We start from the raw sequence: 26,017 nt of genomic DNA, 5'->3' as shown, positions 1-26,017 counted from the left end.
CATACACATGTACGTAAACACACACATGCACAGCTCACACACACACACAGATACAAAGGAAGCTGTTGACAAAGTGTGGTAGGACCACCGTCCTGCCACCACTCAAACATACACACACATTTTGACACACTAATCTCGTCAGTGCTTGATGGGAAGGTCTAGAGAGGCTCCATATATGATTTAAGTTGAAACATTTATAATATGATGTGTTGTAGGGAGTCAGTACAAGACATGGAGTGAATGAAGCTTCATATATTTAAACACTGACTATATGAGGTAATTGATTTGCTAATTAGGGGCTCTGTGTGGGCTGGTCATGATGACATGAATCTCCCTGGATTCAATAGATCAGAAGATCACAAGACACGTGAGGACGATTGGTATGTTTTAGGGGTGCAACGATTCATCAGTATAGACTGATGCACTGATTCAATGACCATCAATCATCGATACAAAGTGAAAACATCGATCCATATCATCATCTTAAAGATATGCTTTATTTTGAAATTCCCATCGTGTATCTGTGCCATCATCCAATAGTGCCAGGCCAACTTATCTTTATACAGTGGTTCGCATGACATGCTATGAATTAGATCCCCTTGAATGATGTTAGGTCCTTAATGTAAAGTTAGGTTATTAACGTAAAGTTACAGAGGTTGGGTTTGTGCAAAAGAAACATGGTGAGGATGTTCCTTAAAAGGACTCAAAGTTCACACGGTTCCGAACATCCTGTGTTGTGTTGAAACCCTTCACCCCAACCTGCCTGCTACGTGCACTGCTCGTCACCGCTTTCTTGTTAACTTCCTTCAGTGCATTGGCCACATGATTTAAGCCTTCCAAAATAAGTGGTTTACGCGCAAATTACTGGCTCATTATTATGTGGGATATCTGCGAATTTGGGTGCATTACTTATAGTAAGAAAATAGTTTATGAGAACAGCCTGACCAGGCAGGGGCACCTGGTCGTTCACCAAGTACAGCGCATACAATTTGGCTGGGTCCTTACTGCAGTGGGCCAGAGCTCTGTGCTGCAGCCCCCCCCCCTCTCCCCTTTCATATCTTTGTCTATCCGTGTGTCAATTCAGCAGAAAAAAATGCCAAAAAAAAAAATCTTAAAAAGCAGGCAGAAAATGGCAAATATGGATTCTGGAGAAAAGATGGGTCAACAGCCAAAGCACATGCCATGTGCTAACCATAGACTGTAAAAATAATGGACGTAGCTACCGTAACATTGCCCTATGAACCTATCCCTATGTTGTTTTTTTGGAGCCATAAGTGACCAGGTAGCCAAAATGACTTGGCCCAGAATCGGCCTGAACTTGGCATGCCAGATGAAATCAGCCGGGGCGCATCCGGTTGCCTGACTCGGCTGAGACTCAGCATAAATGACACCCCAGAATCGGGCCAAAACAGCTGGCCTGACTCTGGCTGCCGACACTGCCATCACTGAGCTGTTATCAAAAAAGACCTGGCCCAGAATTGGCCCAAACTCAGCATGCCAGAAGAAATAAGTCGGGCCACATCCGGTCGGCTGACTCGGCTGAGACTTGGCATAAATGATGCCTCAAAATCAGGCCCAATCAGCTGGACAGATTTCGGCTGCCATCACTGGGTATTTGGGCATGAGGCTTGAGTTGTGGACTACTGAATTTTTTTGCACTTCCGTGTTGCCTCATTTTTCAGCCCTGGAGGTTGCCACTTTGTGCAAATCATGCCTTTGCAGGATAAAATACTCAGGAAATCTGACAAGCATAGCCGAGCAATTTATTCTGCTAACTTGTTGCTCTCACTGCAGCAACATTAGCTCCTATGTTTCAATAATGTTTGGCTGAAAAAACATGCATGCCAACTGAAATTCACTTTGTTAAGAGTAGAGGAAAGGTCCGCTATCCACTGCTAAGTGCTTAAGCTAATAATGGATCTATAAATTTTGACAGTTATTATTGTGCCAAATTTTATACTTCTATGTTAAATTTTCTTGTTTTTAAGCCATGTTTTATGTGTGTTAGAAAAGTCAAATTAAAGTAAAAGTACTGCGCATAACTGCTTAATTATTTATGTGGGGTTTTTTTTAATGGGCATTAGCAAAAAAGAAAGGGGTGGCCGCTTTGTTATGTAACTGACTGCGTGGATGGACATACGATATCATCTTATATTAATCACAGGCCTGTGAATTGTATCGTGGCAGACTTTGTGATATCAGAAAAAAATCTATATAATATTGAAACATGATAAAACCCAGTATGTTTTCATAGGACACAGCCACTTTTGAGAAATCAATTGAACTTCAGTGCTTTCCAGCCACCAAGTCTGAAGCTAGAGAGCAAACAGAGTAAAGTGATGCATTCAATTCCAAGAAAAACAACAGGACAATGAGAAGACAACATGAGAGAGAAAAAGAGATGAAGTTCAGTAAGAGTGAGGAAAAGAAGGAGACAGCCAGGCAGCGAGCGGGCAGTGAGACAGACAGAAAGAAAGAGTGAGTGACGGAGTTTAGAGGCCAAGAAGTGTGTGTGTGGCCGTGCCAGGTCTCTGCACCAGTCTGTTGGTAAGGAGACGCACAGGAATGTGTAGCTTTCCAGTTTAAGGCAGTTTAATGAACATCTAGGGCTCTATTTTTGTGGCAGTGCAAAGACTGGAACAAGCAGTGTGGCATCATGTTGGAATTTCGAATATTAAAATGTGCCTTGGTATGTTGTTGTGACCTGTGCAGTGAGCATGGTGTGAAGGTGGTTAGAGAGGGGCATGATACAAGAATGACATTCAAGACAAGGTGTTGGTGTTTAGTTGCCTGGTTCCAGACCTCTAATGGCCTCTAATGCACATCTTCAGTATGTTCAGATTCAGAAAGGTTTAGCCTGCTGGAGAAACAGGCAACCAGTTGGAGCTTTGGGGACGTCAGCTTCCTACCAAGCTACATTTATCGTTTACATTTTTACATTTCAGCGAAAATGCATGTGTATGGAAAGTACTGAGCATACAACTGGATGAATAAGACTTAAATTATACTGCATGAGCTGTGTGAGAGTTTGCAAACAGATGTACTGATATTGTTTTGCTGTTGTTAAATGCGAACCCCTTTGATTTCAATTCATCAAGACTTTTCTCCACTTTGGATGGATTCTTCGCTCACCGTGGAGACATGCAAGAAAACAGTTTGCTTCATAAACCCAGCCTAACACGAGGTCAGTAACTGATACACAGATGGTCATTTTGTGGGTAAAGTAATCCTTTAACAAAGCATTAAACCGTGGAGAGCCACTGACCTGTATGGCTGCGGATGTGGACCCTTAGCGTGCCGTTGCTGGCAAACTTTTGTCCGCAGTACGGGCAGATCTTCTCCTTCTCCCCTGTGTGTGTCTGCCAGAGACATGTGGTTGATGTTAAGAAAAACATTTGTAACATTCATCCTCACATCCTTCCTACATTACAAAGTAAAATGTGATCTTCTGTGATAGCTGGAATTCAACGTCAGAACATTATAGGAATCAGATATTCATGAGAACATTATCAAAAGTGGAAAATTAAACTTTATCATACTGCATCTTAAAACCATTCATTCAAACATAATCAGATTTTGGTATTTTTTTGTTTGGTGAAAGCAGCTCCAGGATCTAGATTCCACTTTAAATGCCCACTTTAAAGCATTTATTTTAGCAGCACTGTCTGATTGGGTAAAGAATTAATAAAAATGTAGTTTTTAAGTCGTGGTCAACTCAGTGAATGGAGATGCACATGTTCACATGACAATGGATCCACTGAGCTGCCCTGAAGGCAGGATCAAAGAACACAGACGATGCAGATTTGCCAGGGTCCAAGGCCCGGGGGACCAAAGGCCAGGGTGCACGTATGCATTCATCTTCTCATCCTCCTCCTCCCTCTTCTTCCTCTCCTTTCACCTTCCAGCAGTCCACAGTGTCGAGCTCTGTGGGTTCATACGGGCTGCACATGCAAACAGGGAAGAGGAGCATGTGGAAAGCGTGTACTACCTCCTCTACCTTTCCCTCCACCCCTTCCCCCCTCACTCCTAACTCCTTCACTCTCTCCTTGTTGAAAAGTGCGCCCTGAATTCCTCCTGCTGGCCCTGTTATAAATTCCCGAGAATAATCGTGAGTATGAAAGGCTCAAACTCAGAGCGACAGTTTCAACAGCAGTACAACAATACAGGAACACCTCCTCCCTGGGCCCCCATCCTTTCCTCCATCACCCCACTGTGTCCCTCTGACACCTCGGGTGTTTCGTTACAAAGGCTCCATCCACACACAGACACACATGCACATTAACACACACATGCACACACACTCACACGCACATGCACAAACAAATCCACATATATACGAACACATGCGTCCCAGATGGAGCGGCGCTGCATTATTTAGTTAGTTGTTTGTACAACAGAGAAAACATCACTGGTATTCTACCTTCGCAGGCAAACAGCCAGGGGGTACGCCGGCAATTTCTCTTGGGAACGTCAAGTTCCGAATCATAAGTGTGGAATTTATTGGGAGTTGTAAGTAATTATTCAAAGTATTTATATATAATTGATCTGTGTGTCTGCAACTACTCAAAAACCAACCCTGTAATTTTCATTCAGAGGTGAATTCTTCCAGAATAGCACCGACAGAGGTGAGACCATCTTGTACAAAACATACAATACATGCACATACATGCTGACACACACGCCCTCTCGTATAACACAAACCCAGGCTCAGTGAGGAGAAAGCATTGAGTGTAACACAAGAGCGCTCCACGAATAACTCAGGCCTGTTCTGCCAGAAATGGACCACACTACTGTTCATTTACACAAACGACTGCTGAACGTGTGACCAAAGAAATTAAAGACACAAAGTTATACATCCGTTCTGTCTGGTCTCCAGTAGAAAATAAAGAAAGGATTATTCTTTATCAATATTCACATCAAAATTGTCGTCTTTAGCAAGTCGTTTGTCGTCAACCTTGAATTCTTTTTTCTTTTTCTTAAAGCTTATAAAAATTCCTGGTTGAGGTGAGATAATTGCACTTGTCACTCAAAGTATCACATAGTTGTTTCCAGTAAAACCAATGCATCCCCGTAAAGGTCCAGTGTGTAGGATTTAGGGGGATATATTAGCAGAAATATAATATAAGACTGCCATGTTGCACCATCATGTTTCTACAGTAGCCCAGAATGGACAAACCAAACACTGGCTGTAGATAAACAATTTGGGTTTTCACATCACACAGTTGCCGATAATTTGGTTCCCAGTAAAACCCTGAAACAGGAGAAGTTTGTTGTAATCTGCAATCCTTAATGTTTGATGCCACTAATCCCCCCTAAACTGTTCATACTGTCCCTTTTGAAAATTGGCATTTGATTAAAACATCTCTTAAAGCAATTCAAATTCAAATTATCGGACATCGTTCAGGCTCAGTGGCTACATCTATATGTGCTCAGAGAGGAGCCGCCAGGTCATTCAAAAGTAGAGCTGAAACAATTAGTCACGTAAATCCTTAGTCGACAAAAAAACAAAGCAAACTGCAGCTAATTTTACATTGATTTAACAATCAATTGTTCCAGTTATTTTACGAGCAAATATGCCAAAAATTCACTGGTTAGAGATTCTCAAATGAGAGAATAACTGCTTATCTCTGTCATGTAGCATTGTTATTTTAACATATTCATTTTTTTTTTACTCTTTCTCAAATTATATTTCTATTTCAAAGACTGAACGTTAAAGAAACAGGATTTAGAGGCATCCAGCAGGGAGGATTGCAGATTTCAAACAGCTGAAACTTCCCCAGTGTGCCAAGCGTGGACTCTCAGTTAGATTTCCTTCAGTGTTCATTGTTCAGGAGGTTTTTACCATGAGCCAAAATACCCACAGAGGTCTCTTCCTCTCCAAAACAAACCGACCAGGTGATTAAAACCAGTATAAACACTGAATAAAGCAGTTTCATGTTTCATATCAGTGTTTCTTTGAGGCCATTCAGCTCGTTGCACACGGACTAGCCCAGGACCTGCCACTATGTGCTCACCTATCTTCTCTGATAACTTCATGAAGTTTTCACCAGGAACCAAATCATCCTCTCAAAAACAAACAGACCCAGTGATTTAAATCGGTAAAACCCCTGAATAAAGCACTTTCACATAAAAAAAATCAGTGCTTTTCTAAACTCTGGTCACTCAGAAAACACAAATGGCCCTACCTAGAGCCAGTGTTTGGTTTGTCTGCTCTGGGCTCCTGTAGAAACAACATGGCAGACCCACTATGTGATTCTTATTTGTCTAGGTGAAAACATACTTATCATATTCAATTTCTGCCAATATATCCCTCTTAAATACTTCAACCATTCACCCTGCAAACTCTACACAGAAGGGCTCCAGCCAACTGGTGAATTTGAACCCATAACCCTTTTACTGTGAGGCGACAGCGCTAACCACTTCACCACCGTACCGCCCAGTCAGATCCATCTACATTGAAAAGCACAGTTAGTTGCAGCTCAACTCTGTTTCAATAACTGAGGTTAGCTCATACTGTGATTCAAAGAAACCTGGATCAGATGTTTGGCTTTCATAATGTTTAAAAAGTTTCTTATCTTTAACTTTTGATTTTCATCACATGTGCAAAATCAGACATGGTGCACAGAGCTGCAGTTAGATGTGATACAAACAAAGCATGGCTGTGAGGACTCTTTGTGATTATTTGGGGGCCAAAGTTTGCTCAGACAAACAGTTGCCGAGTATCAAGGTGTACATCAAATGAGACCCCAACAACAGCACGGCCAAAAGCAGGATTAACTCTGCACATGTAAACACGGCCAGCAAGTTGTCGTCCCCTCGGCAACCTGGCTTTGATCAAGGCCAGATCCCTCTGCAGCCTCCAGACCCTGTAAGCAGCGAGACAGTTCAACATGCCTGTCTTCAGCCCTACTGTTCTGAGACAACCTCCGAGACATTTTCTTTTGCCTTGTGCCAAGAAGCTGTTTGGTTTCAATCTTGATCCATAACCACACCGGACGTTGTCAGATTTAGGGCTCATAATCTGCAGAGAGATCTGTTTGGGGCTTTGAAACCCTGCGGAGCTAATGGACTAACTGCCATTTCTAATCAACATAGGAATTGATTTCTAAGCCTTCATGGGCAGCAACGGTCAAGATGGATGTCCCCGCCAGGTTTGACAGTCCAAGATATTACAACGGTTAGCTGAATCACTTTCATGAGGCGAGGAGGAAGACTGGATGTGAAGCAATGGAAATATTTTGGTAGCAATAGACGACTGCGCTGTCATTCCTTCCCTTTAAAATTCAGTGTGATAGCAGAAGATTGATGACGGAAAAAATGCATAAGTATATTCTTTGCAACTATCTGTGGTTACGTGCAAGATAACTGAATCAATCAACTTCATTTTACAAGGTTTCATAACTTATTCTCTGTTGTGTTTCTGTGTGCATTTCAAAAATGCTGCTTGAGCTCAAATCCAGGACAAAGTGACAGCCCTGGCAGACATGCAATCACTGTGCATGATTGAGGTCGTCTGGCTCCGGCTCTTTTCACTCACCTTCTTGTGGCTCTTGAGGACTGAAGGAGTGACAAAGGCCTTCTCACACAGGTCGCACTTATACTTCTTGTGGCCGTCGTGCACCACCTGGATGTGGACGTTGAGCGTGTCCTTCCTCTTGAAGGTGGCGTCGCACTGGTCACACTTGAATGTCCTCTCACCTGCGGCAAGGATAGAGGAACATTTATCAGAGCCATTTCCAGTTTATCTATTGTTGTGCCTCTAAACACACAGCCATCACGCACAGCAAGAGGGGACCCAATTTCACTGGGGTGATTGTGTGGACAGAAAAATACAAAGAGGGGTGTTTCATTGCACCAGACAACCCTGAACAATGGTCTTTAGAAATTTTTGGCTCTATTTTTTTTCAGTAGACGTCGTCCTTTATTGTGCATCTGTAGCTGAACACATCCCAGGGGAAACAGTAAAACAAACTGCTCTGCCATATGTTTCATCTGAGCGTCAAATGGTTGTGTCTCTTTTACAGCGCAAAAAAACATGCCTTATTGTATTAATCATTCCACTGACAAGCACTAAAATGCCAGACAGACAGTGCTCAGACAGTACGCTGGGGCACAATCTCAGCTGTTCACAGAGTGCAGCCTGATGTTTTCCTTCACGCCTCTGCTCTCTGTCTCCATACAACAGCCTCTATTGTTGAAAAGTAGTTGTTTCCATTATATGGAGATCATTCAATTTCCACAGAGTAGTTTGCTGAGAGAGTGTGCGTGTGTGTGTGTTTGGCGGGAGCAAGTGGTTACGAGCTTGTGCTCATTCTCCTGTTACCAGCCGATGATGGTCAGCTCAATAAACTGGAACACCACTGAAAGCTGAGGTCCATTGTGTTTTTAATCAAATCGAACACATTCGCTTGATGATAATTAATGTCAACGACACCCTCGCATAAAGATTTCATTATGACTTGGAACAGGGCTTCAGTCTGGTATTAAACCAGACATGCACAGACAGTGATTTATACTTTCACACACACACACAGGATTGTTCTCAAGGTCTTTAAACAACTAGAAATACACAACTGACACGTAACCCTATATAAATGTGCTGCGAATGTTTCAAGAACTCACAGTTTTGAGTAATTTAAAGGAAAACTTCATTCAACAAACAATTATTTCTACATCACTCACCCCGTCTTATGCCCAATTTTGGAGAAAACTGTTTTTCTCGCATGCTTTCACCATGGCGAAGAATCCAAAAACTAAGAAAATTCTTGATGAAATGCGGTAACAGGGAGAGTGTGTGTGTTTTAACAGCAAAACAATGTCAAATTATCCATTTACGAATTCTCCTACAACTTGTGCAGTATAATCCGAGTCAAATTTATCCAGTCGCATGCTCAGTGCTTCCGAAACACATGCATTTTTGTTAAAACCTTACAATTTAATGACGTTCAAATCATACAAAATTACAATTGAAACAATACTTTTCCTTACATTTTTTCTTATCTTAACAAACATCCCTCCCCATCTTCCACCCATTCCCTAACGCCCCTACCTTGAAAGTCCAAGGAGATACAGGTTGAACACACAATGACACTGATTCCATTTAAAAAAGAGGAGGTCTTTTGAATAACAGTGCGTGAGAGTGAATAGCATCAATGTACAATTACATAATATTTCTTCTCCGTTCAGGAGGGAGTGTTCAAAGCCTTTTGAAATAAACTATCAAGCATTGCCATTTTTTATAGAAGCAGTCTTCAGAGCCTCTAAGAGTGAAATTTATCTTCTTAAGTTTGAGAAGAAATACCAGGGGTCTCATTTTCTAAACAAGCCTGATTGTAGAAACTGTAAAATATTTTCTGGTGCACGCCATTTTTGGCTTTTATCTGTCAGTGCATTTTTAGTATGGATCCTATGCATTGTTTTATAAATGAGACCCCAGGTCTTTAAGCCAGACAGACCTGGTATTTTTTCTCAAACTTTAGAAAATGAAATTCCACTTCCGCGTACACATTCTGACGCACAGACATGTAACGTTCGACCTCTGCTTGATCTCTAAAAACAGATTCTGCACATGTATGCACAATCTGTGGGCACCGTGACAAAACGTTGGTACTGAAAGTGTCCTGGTTTCCCTTTGGAGTCCATTTGTAGTCCCAGTAGCACTGACCAATCACGTTTGAGCGGCAGGTTAACAGCCCATCAGAACCCATCAGCTATGTCTGACAACGAGTAAACTAGACATTAGGATTTTTTTATTATTATTATTATTTTTTAAATCTATCTGCATTCATAGGCAAATATGTTTATACAGAGATGCCGAAATAACCGTCACAAAGCAGAGAAAGTTTTGGCTCAGATATCTGTGGCTACCAGGCCAAAATATCAACTTCATCAGACCAATAGTTGAAGGGTTCCAGGATTGAAATCTACCCAGGGTAAAGTATGATCAGAGTTCAAATGCATGTACTTGCCCAGATGTGTTACTCGTATACAGAAGTGTTTTAAATAGTAAGGTTTTAGCGAAAAGGCGTGTGTTTGAGGAGTACTGAGCATACGACTAGATAAATGAGACTTGGATTAAACTGCACGACTTGTTTGTAAACTGATGATTTGATATAGTTTTGCTGTTAAGCGCGGATGCATTTACGATAGTTCATTGACACTGTTAGCCTTTTTCAGATTCTTCATTCACCATGGAGGCATGTGAGAAACATAGTTACTTACTGTTCTCTTCATTCATTCAAGATAACACAGGGTGAGCAACTGATTTATAAATGGTCATTTTGTGTTTTCTTTTTAGGGAACTTGTCGCATTCATCAAATTATTTGTATTTAGAATTTTCTTGAACAAAACTCGTACGAGTCATGCAGGTGGCCCGGTAAAAAACTATTGTTTTACTTAAGGATTATACTGCTTTAATCTAAATGAATTTAAAGTTTAAATATGTTACCGAAATCAACTACAGTAAAAATACCTAAAAAAAACACCAAATCCAAATTTAATCTTGTGCGACATTTATTTGTTTTTTATACTTGATGACTCGAGTTCAGTCGCTGTTCTGAAAATGCTCTGAGTCGCTTTCAATGATCATCCTTCGTAATAACACCTGACAGTATGACATCACCACCCTGTGTGATGGCTACTGTATTCATATTTTCAAACTAATTATTTCAGGTCCTCTTATACAACCACTGACACTGTTACACTGTGTAGTGTTTCTGTCTGTTAATTTCCAGCAGCAGTGTGAAAGTCTTTTTTTTAGTAATACTTTTGTGAATGAAACTTAACAAACAGAGCGGAACAGGAATTTTGTGGGCATGGATTATGCTAATAATCTTCCTCATGAATGAATGGCACTCCTTAATGTGAAACAAGAGATTTACGGGTAGTTTGTCCGGTTAAAGAGAGTCTGGTGAATTCAATTCGGAACGTTTGTACTACCAAACCTAACAGAAAACAGTACGAGACATTTAAGATATGAATATGACGTTCTTGCATGAGGCCCGTTGGCCAAACAATGCTGTGACATCTGTGCTTCATTTTCTCATTGTGAGACAATCACTAACATGGTGCCCTAACATTAACTCATAAAGACGGACACATGTATTCAGTGGCATGTCTATTCTCTCACCTCCAGTGAAATCACACACTCGATCCTCCCGCCCCACATACTGTCTAGAACTTGATACATAATACGAGTCCTGGTATTATATGGCCTGCCTCCTGAGACAGCGGCAGGAAATGCCTTGAGCTTTACAATCTCTTTGTTATCTGGCTCAATTCGAGGACCAGCGCTGCATCCTGCCAAGGCTCTACTGCAGCTCAACTGTCTGGGGAGGAACGTTTCTGCAGGGCCACAGCAGCCAGGGACGACCAGACAAGCTGAACGCTCTCAAATGTCTCCTTGGTGAGACGTTTGATAGAATTATGATGTCTATGATTAATGGAAGTGTCCACAAGGGTGAGGATGAGCTGGCTGGTTTTAACTTAAAAACATGTCTACTAAGAGATACCAAGAGGGATACAATTCTAGATGGCTTTATCAAAGTACAGGAGGGATAAATATTTGTTTTGAGATAATTTCTCCCCAAAAATAGGTTTGATATTTCACATGGCTCATTTAGTAATTTGTGCATACGACATCATCAATAATTTGATTTGATTTGGTATTTCTAACTTGAAATTTAAAATGTGAATACCTACATCCAAAAAAAGAAAAACTAACTTTCTGGACTTGTCGACATTCCCTTTTCAGTGTTTCCCCTACACTGCCTGACTGATGAGAAATTATCGATTTCAACCTTTCTTTTTTAACAACAAATATATATATAGATATTAAGAAATAAACTTGACATTTAAGGTTAAAATAAATGTTCCTTTTTCATGTATAGGCCCTAATGTTGTGTTATTTCTGTGTAAAACAGTTGTTTGTCTTTTCATAGTTGTTTATCCTGCAAAGACTGCATAAATCACTTCACGGTTGTAGTATGCAAAGTTGCAACAAGACGCACCATACTGAAATTATATAAAAGAGATGAACTCCCTTAACCTGGAGGCTGGGGGATGCAGAGACATCTGATGTTGGACCATCTGAGAAGCACCAGAATTGACAGAGTCAAAACTGCATTTAATCAAGCCATCACTCGCATCTCTGTGGTCAAACCAGTTCCATCTATAGTTAAAGTGCACCTGTATTCTGACCTTTACGGTAAAAGCACTGAAACGGCCAAGGATATACATGTAACTACATCCACTTTTGAAGACAAGGTGTTAACACAGAGTCTAAATAACAAGTGGCAACCTCTGGGGCTGAAAAATAAAGCTCATGTGAAGTGCTACAAACTGCAGTTCCTCAAATGGCCACTTGAGGCTGGCTCAAAGAATGAGTCAATCCCAGGCCCGAGAACACCGCTCGGCTTTGCAGACAATTTTTCCCAGTTGCCACTCACGGTATTGCAGCGGAAAAATCCCCTGTGCCCCAAAAAGCATTTTCCCCGTAGGCTACGATTCTAAAGAGAGGTCTGGGGTGGTGCCGAGTAGTAGTAGTCGTTCAGCGGGTAGAGCGAGCGCCCCATGTACGAAGGCTGTGTCCTTGCCACAGCAGCCGCGGGCTCAATTCCAACCCACAGCCCTTTGCTGCATATCATCCCCTCTCTCTCTTACCCAGTCATGCTTTATTTTTCGAATCAAATAAAGGCATGAAAAGCCCCCAAAAATATTGTTAAAAGATAAATAAATATAGAAATAAATGAAAGAGACATCTGCAAAACTGCTGTCAGGACACTTCGGACTGCAAACAAGGTCAATTATGACTTTTTCTATTATGAACTTTTGATCCATGGAAGTTTTATATTTGTAAAACTTTCCTGGCGTTGAGTAAAACCATTTTAAAATCTGTGACATCATCACAACATAAAGTCTATGAGCCTTGAGGGAACTCGCAGGCAGAACCAGCAGGAGAAACATTACTGTATGCTTTCAGTGGGCCGCTTATCACAGAAATAAACACGGGAGCTAGATACTTTTTCGGTGTTACCCCAGGTGAGCAATTCAATGGGACTGAATAGGCGCCATCTTAAGGATCCGGTATCTAGGAATTATTGAACATCTTTGGTTCATGGACTCTTCTGGCTCCAATTATACAAGATGGCGACGGCAAAATTCCAAACTATAAATCATGTTACCTGTGTTGTAGAAGACAAAATCCCACTAAACTGTGAAGCAAATTAATTTATTCTTTAATCTTTAAGGCTGCACTTATCATGGGTGGATGTATTCACCGTGGGCAGGGTCACAACACCACACAGAGGCTCTCACACTCATACTTACTGTTGTGGATGAGTAAGTGACGCTGCAGAGAGAAGGGGGTGCGGAACAGAGCTTTGCACTCCTCACACTGGAAGGGTCTTTCCTCAGAGTGGGTCTGCAGAGAGAGCAGAGCAGCATCAGCATGTTTATAATGTGTAAGGCGAGCTGCCTCCCGCCTCAGCGTGGATGTTGATGAAGCCTCTTAAACTGATGTGAGAGGATCATGGAAAAGTCTCCGTAGCAGATTTAGTTTGTTGACTTGATGAGGACAGGCAGCTCGGGGGGCTTTAAGTTCAAAGTGCTTCTGTTTTTCTGCCCCCCCCCCCCCCCCCCCCCCCCGTGCCCAGCCTATCTATCTGNCCCCCCCCCCCCCTCTCCGTGCCCGGCCTATCTATCTGAGTGACACCTCAATCCCAAAAGTAAACACGGGGGGACCTCAGGGGTGGAGCAGGCCAGAGACCCCACAGATAACAGCCACCAACGAGACCCTGATTGATTACAGCCCCGCTAATAATTCTAGCTTTGAAGTTCATTTCAATTAATTTCTCTTGTCAGCACACACCAATCAGCTACATATAACAGTATAAAGAGAGCAATTACCGCTGCTGTGAGAGCCTAATTACAGTAACAATTAACTCACCAGTGGATTATTATGACTGATACCACATCTGCTCACCTTCTTGTGATTCTTGTAGACGTTGCGGTGGGCGAACTCTTTGCCACACAGCTTGCATTTGTATGGTTTGTCCTCGCTGTGGATGATCTTATGAGCCGTCACCTGGTCCAGGCGCTTGAAGGAGCGACTGCAGATCTCACAGGTATACGGTCGCTTCTCTGATCATTGGAAGATTAAGACAGATGCATTGTGGTAAACAGAGATGATGCATAAAGTTAAGGAGCGATGGATTTAAAGGTTTAGCAACACTCAATGGCGGTGAGTAGCTGTGACAATTGCTAATTTCTCCCAGTTAGAATTCATTGTTCAGGAGGTTTTTACTGGGAGCTGAATCATCTTCAGAGGTCTCTTCCTCTCCAAAACAACTGGACTTGGTGATTTAAACCAGTACAAACACTGAATAAAGAAGTTAGATGTTAAAAAATCTGTTTTTCAGACACTCTTGTCGCAGAGGGGCTGCTTATTATGGTCGCTGACGTGAAAACACTGTAGAGACTGTAGAGACTACCGCAGAGACAACATAGAGAACTTCATGCAGTTCCAATTCCTGGGTGTTTGTCAAAGTCAAGGAAGGATCCTTACATGGCTGAATTACCAGGATGCTATGTCATCAAATCCTGCCTAAGGACTGTTTCAATGTCAAAGATCCTTCCTAATTTCACAGAGAACTGAGCCCTGCTTTTAGAGAAATTCCAAGGATGCATGTGTGTATCCTCAGCAGGTAAAAAGTACCCACAATTCTTTGCGCACAATTTGCTGGAGGTGAAGGCGGGGCCTCTTCAATGAAACCTGCACCTGCGGAGCTCAGCAGGATTTAGATAAATATATAATTTATTTGGACAAATATCTCCAGGAGTTTTTATCATACACACATAAAAAATTACTGACAGAAACCTCAGAATTTACACTTTCCAATGTGTCCACTGCCGAATATGAGATTTAAAAATATACTGTGATTAAGATAAAACATAAAAGTTTTTAAATTCATCATTTACAGCAATGATAGAGCACTAAGTGCCACAAAAGTTTAATTTAGCCTACCTATTTGCTTTTTTTAAGTATGATCCAGAAATATATATTCCCTAAAAGTTGTGACCCTTCCTTGGAAGAACTCGTCCTACCAAGAAAGGGTCCTTGACTTTGAGAAACGCCACCTAAGGAGATATAAACGGCTCATTCTAAGGTAACAAAAACACAACAATTCTTATTTTCAAGTGAATACACACTAAGAAAACATACTTATTATATTCCATCCCATTTCTTCCAAAATATATCCCCCTTAAATCCTACACACTGGATCTTTAATTAATCAGTCAAAAAAAGAAATATCAGATTAATTTATTAATTGGAACCGCTTATCGTGGAGCCTGCTCCAGCTGTTACTGGGTGAGAGGCGGGCTACACCCTTTACTATTGCAGGACTGACACAAAGAAACCGACATGCAAACTTCTATATTATAACACACATTTATATAACATCATATATTTCATTTCTGCCAATATATCCCCCTAAATCCTACACACTGGACTTTAATGCACCATTTTCTTACCTGAGTGTGTGATCATGTGACGTTTCAGCTGATTTGTGGAGATGAACTTCTTGTCACACGCATGGCATTCAAGTATTTCATGTACCTACAATAAAAGAGTAAAAGGGAGAGCATTTAAGTTTTGGTCTTGCTGATAAGTTTTTAAAAACTTGGGGTGAAGAGCACGAAAAGAAGTTGAAGGATCAGGGTCTGCGATGGTCAACAGAAACTAAATCTTGTCCGCTTTCATTAGACTGATGTCTACTGACAGAAAAGCAATTAAAGTGATGAAAAGTTCCAATCCTTTTTCTGCTTCAGAGCATAGCTCCAATAATTGCACATTCAATAGTTCCCCGGCGTACAGCTACAATAGCATATGCTAATGTGAAGCAGCTCCTCTTGTCACAGCTGCTACTGCAAAAGCTTGTTCAGCTAAATGATGATAATGGCAGTTTTAAGCTGCTTTGGCGCTAACGTGTCATTATGGAAAGTTTGATTGCTCCTCTGCAAGAATAATACTTAATGCCCCAATGTCTTTGAAGGAAGCTATAAGAATACAATATGTGACATATTTATCATAAGACTTTGTGTTTAAGCAGGACTCTGTTATTCTGAACAACTGTTTAAATGTGTTACTGGAAAAACATCATTTGTCAAAATCTAATGTAACGCTGACCTCAATTTATAGGAGCACATTCAGCCTTTCAGATCTCAGATTTTATAACAGACAATGCTTCAGACAATAGTGCATGATTGGAAATCATTTCTGCCGTCATGAGACACATAATAGCAGAACTGGCACATAGACACATAAGGAGGCCACATAGGAATATTACATACGCCTATTTTAAAACACCCTGGAGGTCTGAAACTGGAGAATACTGACTCATACACAGACGAAGTAGGTTAAATGATGCACTGCAGAACTATGTCACAACTTCCAGGTGACTTTAAATGTTGGACAGTTTGGAGGTGGCTTCATGATGAATTTAAAGTACCGTTGTGGATTAATCTGGACAGTAGATGGTGACAAGAGAAAATGAAAACTCACAATCACCAGCAGGGAAAATTAATGACGAATGTTAGTTAATGAACGACAACCAATAACACGATTTGTTGGAGATAACTTGCATTATCATCCAGTGCCCAACATCGTTTAAAGTGCTGTGTTGTCCTGACCTGAACTAGAGAACAACAAGTGATTAATCCATAAAGATATTTTTGTTTCTCTAACTCCTGATAAAACTGACTATTCTACACCAGTCACATGTATTCTGGCTATTTATTTAATACTGACTGCATTGTAATTACATCTTTAAAGCCCAATCCAGTGTATTTTGGCATATCTATATTATTTCATATTTAGCCACACTGTTCCCCAAATATTTTTTGACAAAAACTTAATACTGTGCTCAAAGTTAAAAAAGAATAAGGTCGTTGCTAAAACGGGTGAATGACGTGTGACTATAGTAGAAGCTGTAGGTCAATATCATAGATATTTTAGCTAGACGGAACAGATGCAGACTGTTTGCAGAGTGACTGTGTCGTATCTTTTTACAGGCTACACCTGCAGCACGCGTACAGCGTAGGGTTGTGTGCGTCACAGGCAAGTCAAGACAGAGACCTCTTATTTTGGGATTGTTTGGACCCAGCACAACGCTGTGAAACTTGGGCAGCTTAAGTTAACATTTACAGACCACAGTAGGCTATGTAAGGGATAAAGTTACTAGCAACTGTCAGCTGGTGCTGGCAAAATAAATGGCAACAGGGTGATCAAGACCTTTAAGTGGAAACTCTGTTCCACACAAAGTAACTGATATGAAGTTTGGTTAACTTACTCATCAAAGATCATTATAAATTGAAATACTGATTTAAAATGTGGGTTTTTCATTAATTTGTTGTCGGCAAACAAACTAGTTGCCCATATCAACTTTTCGTTAAATAGTTAAGCTGAATCGGGCTAATGTTAGATTCAGGCAGTGGAGAAAAATCCTTCACCTCATAGCTTATGTTAGAGTGACAGCTGTTGCTATCCTTGTAAATACCCATGCTAGCGCTTTGACACATAACAGCACTCTGATTGCCATGGTAACGGCTTACGCGCAACTGGAGTAGAGCTTCAAGAGGCAGAAATATTAGCTTATTTAATACACAACAGAGTGTAACCTGGCAGGCTGTTCTAATGCACTGTTAATATATACCTACCAAAATTAATGCACCACAGTTTGTATATAACACACTTAATCATTAGCCAGTATTTCATATATAATCCACGTACTCAGGAAGACTGCAAGCAAGTGACCAATGTGCTGACGGGAGTGAAAAAGGAAGTAGTATAAAGAGCATTGGGTTGGTGAAATGGGTCACAAAACACAGGACTTTCCCCCAGGAGAAGAGTGTTTAGAGCCGTATGAAATCAACCAAACTTTGAGTCATTTTAAAGAACATCGTCATCATGTTTCTTTTCATAAACCTAACCTATGTAACTTTACATTAAGTACGAAACTTTGCGTTAAGTAGGTAACGTATTCGTCAGGCACTAATTTGTTAGATATCATACGATCCATTGTACGAGGATACGTTGAATCTGGAAAGAACAATCCTCTCATAGCTGTGTAAACGGCAAATGGAAAATGATCTTAACATAAGCTGATACTGGCTATACACAATACCAACACAAATATGTATTTGTATGAAAACATTTTAGAATATTTACACAGCCCTGTTCAAACCTGTAATCCATCAGTAAGAGGGAGAGTTCTGACGCCAAGGTTTAAACCTCATTGTCTGCCAACAGAGCCTCTTGTATTTCACAAGACCTGTGGGATGAGCTCGTGAAAAAGAAACCACCCCTCTGCTCTTTGTCACCAGGAGTATATTTGTAACAGCCTGATCATAAAGACAGCCTCACGTGGAGAGGAAATAACCACACGACTCAGAAGCTCAAGAAGCAGAGGCAAACGCAAAAGATTAAGAGGTGAGATGGGGTCACAGAAAAAGTGGAGTGTGATGGATTCCACTGTACAGCAGGAAACAGCATAAAAGAGACATCACTGTAAAAATGGATCATGCAAAACTACGTAAGCTGAGTAAATCCTCTCAGATCCGATGCAAAGTATCTGGGTGGGGATAAAGTGAGCTGTGCAGTAGATGTCTCACCTTTCTGTGTTCTTGTAGATTCAGAGAGGAGGAGCATTTTCTGTTGCATATGGTGCATGTGAGTTTCCGACGTGCACTCCCTTTAAAGGAAAGAAGAGCCAAACCTAAAATTACCAAACCTAACCTACAGGGCAGATAACAACAGTGGGCAATCATGACAACAATTTGAAGACAATCATCACAGAGCAACAGAAAAAAAGACCCTTAACTCTCCTCATCACTGCCCCAAATGATCCCACCATCCCACCATTTTGGGACCCTCCCCTTATCCCCATCTGAATCGCATGACCCACATCTGACGAGTCTGATCCACTTCCCCTCTCGCCCACACACACTCCTCATCCTGACCACATTGGTAAAACATAAAGGGCCGGATCTCAACTCCATCAGCCTCTGAGATGAATGTCTTAATCTCGGGTTGATACTTGATTCACGTGTAAGGCTGCGCAGATCCCCGCTGCCCTACATCCCATCATAAATAGCTATGGAGGTCCAATTATCTGAAGGAGTGAGCCGCCCCAGAACACACAGGTCAGCAATTATGTAGCGCAAGTAATTAGAGATGTGTCTCAACATTGCAGAGATTTTAACTGATCGAGGTCAAGTACTGTTACTGCGCTTCCTTGAGTGCTGAGGCTGCTAATGGACAATTAACTTCATTACGTGACTTGTTGAAAAAAAGGAAAAGTGCTGTGCATGTGAATATGTGTGTGAGAGAGAGAGAAAATCACAGAGAGATATACAGGGAGAGACAGAGATGCCAACCTGTGTGAACATTTCCTTTATGCTTCTTCAGAGCGTCCTTGCTCTTGAATCTTTTGCCACAGCTTTCTGCTTTACAGATGAACCTGGCATCTCCTTTACAGGCTTCCTTATGCTGCTCAAAACTATACACACAAGATACAGAAGGAGAAGAGAGGGGAGGAAATAACTTAATCTAACTGTGCATCTTACACACCTGACACACCAAGCCAGCAGTTGGTAAGGTAAGGTAAGGTAAGGTAAGGTACACTTTACTGTTCCAAAGGAAAATTTGTTTTGGACTCAAAACTGCTGCATTATACAACATTCACACAAAAACACAAATGTAGACATCACATGCTCAATGTTGGGCCGTCTGTGAGCATCTGTCACCCCAGTTTGCAGTGTGTCCTGCACCATTGGCACACATCTTTTTTTTCTGCCCAATTCAGCATGTTGAATCAGCGTCGGAGATGGCGGAGCCCATCGGTAAATGAAATCACTCGCATCAGTTCAGCTCGATGCACGAGAAGAAAAATGGAAGTGAGGAAAGTAAACAAAAGTCAAGACGGTGTGAGATCAAAACAAACTTGTTCTATCAGGCAAGATTGCGTTTTAGTCATTGAGCTCTTTAGCACAGATGGTTCATAATTATTTGTGTTATTGTTTGCTAGCAAACGGCTGTGTTATTATTGTACTAACTGGCTAACTAGCGTCTTGAATCTGTCCTCTCCGTCTTCCAGTTTCCCTTTTTGAATGACAAATACGAATGGAGAGTTATTTCCTCTCACGGAGGCTCAGAACGTACATGCTAGTTGGCCGTTGGCTGTTGTGTCTTTGTGGTGTATTCAAGTGCGACTTTTTGGCAGACACAGGAGACATAAGGTGACACAAGAGTCAGCCTTCCTCACCATTAATTCATTGATGTCGGTTTGATGTGTCTGGGCCTTTAGGGAGGTAGATGGCATGCGTCCATCATACTGTTCACAGCTAATACATTTCAGCAATGTATAGCATATTACCTGGATATTGAGCTGAACGTGTTGTGGCAGAGGGAGCACTGGCGTGCTTTAGAGTCACCTGACGGGTCCACTGACTCCGAGCAATGCAAAACACTGGGGAAGGATTCAAAATAAAAACAAATTAGGCACCAAATAGGAAATGCAACACATGTAGGTGATGGCTTAACAAAAGAAAATGTCAAGGAGGATACAGGATAAATTGATCTTACTTAAATTATCATCAAATCAGATTATCAGGTTTCACCCTAAATTTCAAACCAACGGTGTCAAGGAGAAATACAGAAATCTTCAATACTTTTTTAACAAATTAACTCATTAAATCTAATTAAAGGTGCTGGTTGGTTGATTTATTTTACTTTTGGATGGAGCCAAGCAAGCTGTTTCCCCAGTATCCTGATTTAGTGCTAAGCTAAGCTAACTGGCTGCTGGCTCCAGCTTCAGATTAAACACACAGACATGCGAGTGGTATCAATCTCCTCATTTACATCTCAGCAAGGAAGCACATTTTAATAAAATGTCCAACTATATTACATGGAACCTGCAACATCCTCCTCCTGAATTAAGCAATGCCTTTTTTGTATAACAAGCAAAGAAATTAAGACCTTTAAAGCCTGAATTTCTTTACCATCACATATAATATAAAACCTGCCAAATGGGTTAAATACTTTTTCAGACCTGCAGATTTGCTGTTAGAACAGTTAAGTTTGAAATAAAACAACACTACAACCAGTTCAGTAATGGAACAGAGAACCCACTGGCGCTGCAGAGCCTGTTTGATGGGGAACTTCTTGCCACAGTTTTTGCATTTGAACTCCTTCTCCTCTGTGCTGGGCCTCTGGTGCAGACTCTGGAGGTGGGCGGCCAGGATCTCCTCGCTGGGAAAGCTGCTCTCACACAACAAGCAGGGGTGGTCCTCTTTCTTTATGACTAGCTCTGTGGAGACGTGGCAAACGTGCAGTGAGCACAGATCTGAGAGGCAAATATGTGGTCATTTCTGTTTGGTTTTCATTAGAATATAAATGATAAACTAATAAAGCTCTGTGCGATATTCAGAGCATATCAGAGGCTGTCTGCACACGGCTGCCAACATGGAGGTGGCTGAGGTGGTGGCTAGGAGCTAACGATGCTAACAGCACTAAAAGTCAGTTCCTCCAGGGTGTTGCAACAATGAAAGCAAATGCAGCCATTCCCCTTGAATTCTGCGTGACCTTGCAATTTGGTCCAATCACCACAACGTTAAGACAAAATTGAAGACTTAAAAACAGGTAAAATCTCATTTCATTGTAGAGCTGCACACAGCATACTGATACGCTCTCACTGTTTATCATGAGACTACTGCTGCAAGAGTGACACAACTAACCGTTAGCATCATCACCTAGAGGTTATTTACAGGTTTAACGACAGAGTCGAACTGTACCGGTGTCAGAGTGAAATTGTTGAAAGCATTTAACGGCTCAGTTGGATGTTAGCCGCTGCTGCTGTGTTAGCTCAGGCTACCTGGGCAGAGAGAGGAAAACAGCTGATCCCACCTCCCGCTATCACAAACACATTCTCATGATGTGGAAAACACTAAATGCTTTTAACAGCAGGCACCAAACCTGAGTATGAGCGCAGTGCACAGTGGTGGAAATTAGCTAGCCAGTGGGATACACACGCAGGGACTCTCATGCACCAACACACATGTGCAGTTGGACAGTCTACCACAACAAATAACAGAGAAGCTCAGATTACAACACACACAGAGGGAGCGTAACATCATTCTCTACACAGGATGCCATTGCTCCAATATATCTTTACACAGCAAATAGCTGTTTGCTGATGTATTAATGCTCTGAATATCACATAGAGCTCCTTTAACTATCAGTGGTCAGGATTACAAATAAGGCAACATAACTCCACTGTACCCATTTCGACAAGATGCTTTGCATCTTTGCTGTTTTCGTCGTCATCTTTGACAACCTCCTCCTCTTCTTTCTCTTCCTCTTCCTCCATATCACTGTCCAGGTAGCCTATCAGGAGCTCTGTGTCTGTCTCAATGTCATCCACAGCCAGGTAAAAGATGTTCTCCCCATCCTAAGAGACAACAACATGGTTATTAGGGTTAGGTTTTATTTAAATATTTATAATACTGAAACCAATACCAGTACCTTCAAAATGATAGTGATAACAATAGAGTACTTCATTTGATACCTTTCTTATACTTCATTCAATACTCATCATGTGAATGGAGGCATTTACTTTTGTCAAAGGCCACCAGACACCACAGATGTTGCAAACATTTTTGTGGCATCTCAGTAGGCTGAGCTGCCTAGACAGACAGAATGGGTTTGTAGTAGCTGCTGTTGTGGGCCAATCACATGTCTCATTAAATCAAGAAAAGCTTGCTGTGATAGGCTGTGAGCAAAAAATCTTTTATTTCTAGATCTGGGTACAAAAAGGATCAAATGCAGGTATCGTTTGACTGGACAAGCTTCAATACTACTTGGGTTATTTCAGTCGATACCTTGAAAGTATCAAGCACCAATGCCCTAATGGTTATTATGGTGTAATCACACAGTAATAATGATGCCATGGAGCACTGGCAGAACTGCACCTGCCATATTTGAGAAGAATGTACCTAATGAGAAAAGCATTCTTACTAAAATAACCATTTATGGTAATGCACACTGAGTAACTATTGAGACTGGCTGGAGGTTGAACTAATTACACCCAGACAACAGTCTGTTCAGCCTGATTAAGGCCACAGGTCAAAAGCTCAAACCCCTTAAAAATGTTGTCATTAACTTCCGTGTCCTTAAAGGTCATGATAATAAAATCAAACAGTCATTTTGTTTTAACTATGGGATTCTAAATATACATAAATAATGATTAAGAAGAGGAAAGCTGCACAATAAATGTCACTGCTGATGGAAAACAGAGCTTTAACACACGTGATGACCTTTAAACGACCAATCACTTTGGGCATTTGCGCATTAATGGCAGGAACTTTACCCTGAGACCTGAACTGTTCATCTTCTCTTCATTCCCCCTCTATTTTTCTTCCATCACGAGAAAACAATCTGTTTTGTCTTTCGCACAGGAGTGCAAGGGGGGAAATTTCCCAGAATCAGTATGCTGGGGTTGTGTCACTTTTCAGCTCACGCTCTCGCCACCGACCAATGTAGCACAGTTAATACTTAGGAGATCTGTAAAACTAAACTCATGTGGTCATGTAGTACGTCATATTGAGCAAACACAACAAAGTGCTTCCATTTTGACGTGCACAGCTGACAAAAGTGACTTTTCAGATGTTGGTTTTCCAGGCTGAAAAGAGTCTGTTCACTCTTTAGACTTTAATTATGAAGAAAATTAACAACACTCCAATATTTTCTTCCTGTTTAAGTAAAAAAATATCTTTCTCACTGATCTCTTCACAGCCCCATATTTTAAAAAATCATTAGCCGGTCCTGACAGATGTGTATTGCCTGTAAAAAGTATCATTGTCTTCCTAGTCTGACTCCTTAGGTAAGTCTGAGGGATTCATGGTCCGCTGAGAGGAAATGTACCTGTATGGCTGCCAAGTTCTTCTGCTCTTGTGAAGGCGCCTGATGGACAAACCGCAGCCAGTTGGCATGGCGTGGGTTACTAGCATCCAGAATATACAACACATCTCCTTTACTGCCACGGACCTGGAAAAAAAACAACACAATGACTGCGTGAGTTGTCAGAAGAGAACGACTGATTCTTCTTCGTCTCTTGTTGGTTTCATGGTTTGTTCATCAAAGCTTGCTGGCTTTACATACAAACACCAAATCATGTGCACCGGCTGCTACCTCACAATGTGGCAGCTACAGATAGCTACATCACAGAATTTATTTCAATGGTTGCCATCAATGGCTTCCCTACAACATAAGATGAGTCAGTGTAAATTAGCCAGTATGGTTAATTGATCTGCAATGTAATTAAATGTTCTCTTTATCACAGAAAAACTGTGAACATATTTACAAGCAGCTGCGTCTTTCTTTCACAGCTGTCCGACAATAAAGGATGTGTTTTGTGCAAGCTGCAAGATTATTTACTGTTCTCTGTTAATTACAACATTAAATACTAAATACAGGTTTTACACGTGTGAGGGTATCGTCATCATGCTTTATGCACCCCTTAAAGGTCCATTCTGTGTGGGATTTAGGGGAATATATAGGCAGCAATGGAATATAATATAACAAGTATGTTTAGTGTATAATCACCTCAAAATAAGAATAGCTGTTTCTATTAACTTAGAATGAGCCATTTATATTTACATAGGGAGCAGGACCTTGTCCATGGAGAATGTAATTTTTCACCGTAGTAAACAGCCCCTCCGCAATTACAGCCTCTGGACAACACTGATTCTTTTAAATGTGAAACTGCTTTATTCAGTGTTTTTACTGGTTTTAATCACTTGGTCCATTTGTTTTGTAGAGGGGGAGACCTCTGTGGATAATGTGGCTCCCGGTAAAAACCTCCTGAACATCTGGATCTTAATTTATCAGAGAAAAAAGGTGAGCATGGGGTGAGCTCACAGCCCGTCTGCAACATGCCAAACAGTGTCAGAGAAACAATGATTTATAACTATAAACTGCTTCATTCAGTGTTTTCACCAGTTTTAATCACTTGGTCCGTTTGTTTAGGAGCGGAGGAGACCTTTGTGGATACTTTGGCTCCCATTAAAAACCTCCTGAACATCTGGATCAGAAATACAGTGAGCACACATTAAGTTATCAGAGAAAATAGGTGAGCTCACATGAGGCAAGCAGACTGTCTGCTACGTGCCTAACAGGGTAACAGAAACACTTATTCAATGTTTTTACTGGTTTTAATCACCAAATTCTCATATATAAGCAGTGTGTAGGATCCATACTACAAATGTACATACAGCCAAAACCCGCATGTGCCAAAAAATATTCAACAATTTCTACAATCAGGCTTCCAATTTCCTGTCTCCATAAGTTCATAAGCATGGGTCAGAGTTTCTCCCATCAAGTCCGTTTTTATAGATCACAACTTTTGCGTGGGAAGTGGCGAACGCCCTTTCAGGCCTCGTTTTGTGCGTACGCCATGTTTATAAATGAGACCCCTGGTCCATGTGTTTTGAAGACAAAGAGACCTCTGTGGATAATTCGGCTCCCAGTAAAAACCTCCTGAACAAAGAACACTGAAGGAGTTCTAACTGGGAGATGTTTCAGCTGGTTGCTATCTGCAGTCCTCACCAATAGAAGCCAATACATTTCCTGAAATCTTACACACTGTTGTTTTCACTACCACATGACATATTTAATACACCATTGATTTATTTTTTATTGTGTGAAACTTTAACTTTCCACCCAACACTTTCAGTATGGTACCTTTGGAACCAAAGTAACCGTTCAGACATGGTACCTAGACCCTAGTGTTTCCACTGCAAACAGTACTCTTAAATGTGGGCGGGGTTGTTGTCACTCACTGCTCCGTCCAGCACTCACTGTATTTCCTCATCACTGGTGACACAGATGGAAGTCTGCACCTTGTTTATCATCCACAGAACGATGCAGCACACCCACATTTTCAGAACAAAATAAAACAGGCT

General features: G+C 41.2%; 1 protein-coding gene across 1 annotated transcript in view; it reads right to left on the bottom strand.

The window, feature by feature from the left end:
• prdm5 (PR domain containing 5) overlaps nucleotides 1–26,017 on the bottom strand; it is a 54,360-nt gene that overhangs the window by 26,652 nt on the left and 1,691 nt on the right. Inside the window, exons 3-13 of the mRNA XM_050055941.1 lie at nucleotides 23,979–24,101; nucleotides 22,338–22,506; nucleotides 21,189–21,366; nucleotides 20,434–20,526; nucleotides 19,436–19,557; nucleotides 18,671–18,750; nucleotides 15,533–15,617; nucleotides 13,983–14,140; nucleotides 13,328–13,421; nucleotides 7,538–7,698; nucleotides 3,266–3,359 (exon numbers count right to left, since the gene is read on the bottom strand). Of these exons, the coding sequence (XP_049911898.1) occupies nucleotides 3,266–3,359; nucleotides 7,538–7,698; nucleotides 13,328–13,421; nucleotides 13,983–14,140; nucleotides 15,533–15,617; nucleotides 18,671–18,750; nucleotides 19,436–19,557; nucleotides 20,434–20,526; nucleotides 21,189–21,366; nucleotides 22,338–22,506; nucleotides 23,979–24,101 (1,357 nt within the window). The remainder of the gene's footprint in view (nucleotides 1–3,265; nucleotides 3,360–7,537; nucleotides 7,699–13,327; nucleotides 13,422–13,982; nucleotides 14,141–15,532; nucleotides 15,618–18,670; nucleotides 18,751–19,435; nucleotides 19,558–20,433; nucleotides 20,527–21,188; nucleotides 21,367–22,337; nucleotides 22,507–23,978; nucleotides 24,102–26,017) is intronic.

Source organism: Epinephelus moara, chromosome 10 (assembly GCF_006386435.1).
Source record: "Epinephelus moara isolate mb chromosome 10, YSFRI_EMoa_1.0, whole genome shotgun sequence".
Taxonomy (NCBI): domain Eukaryota; kingdom Metazoa; phylum Chordata; class Actinopteri; order Perciformes; family Serranidae; genus Epinephelus; species Epinephelus moara.
Note: the sequence above shows the minus strand (reverse complement) of the source record. Positions and strands in the feature narration are given on the sequence as shown.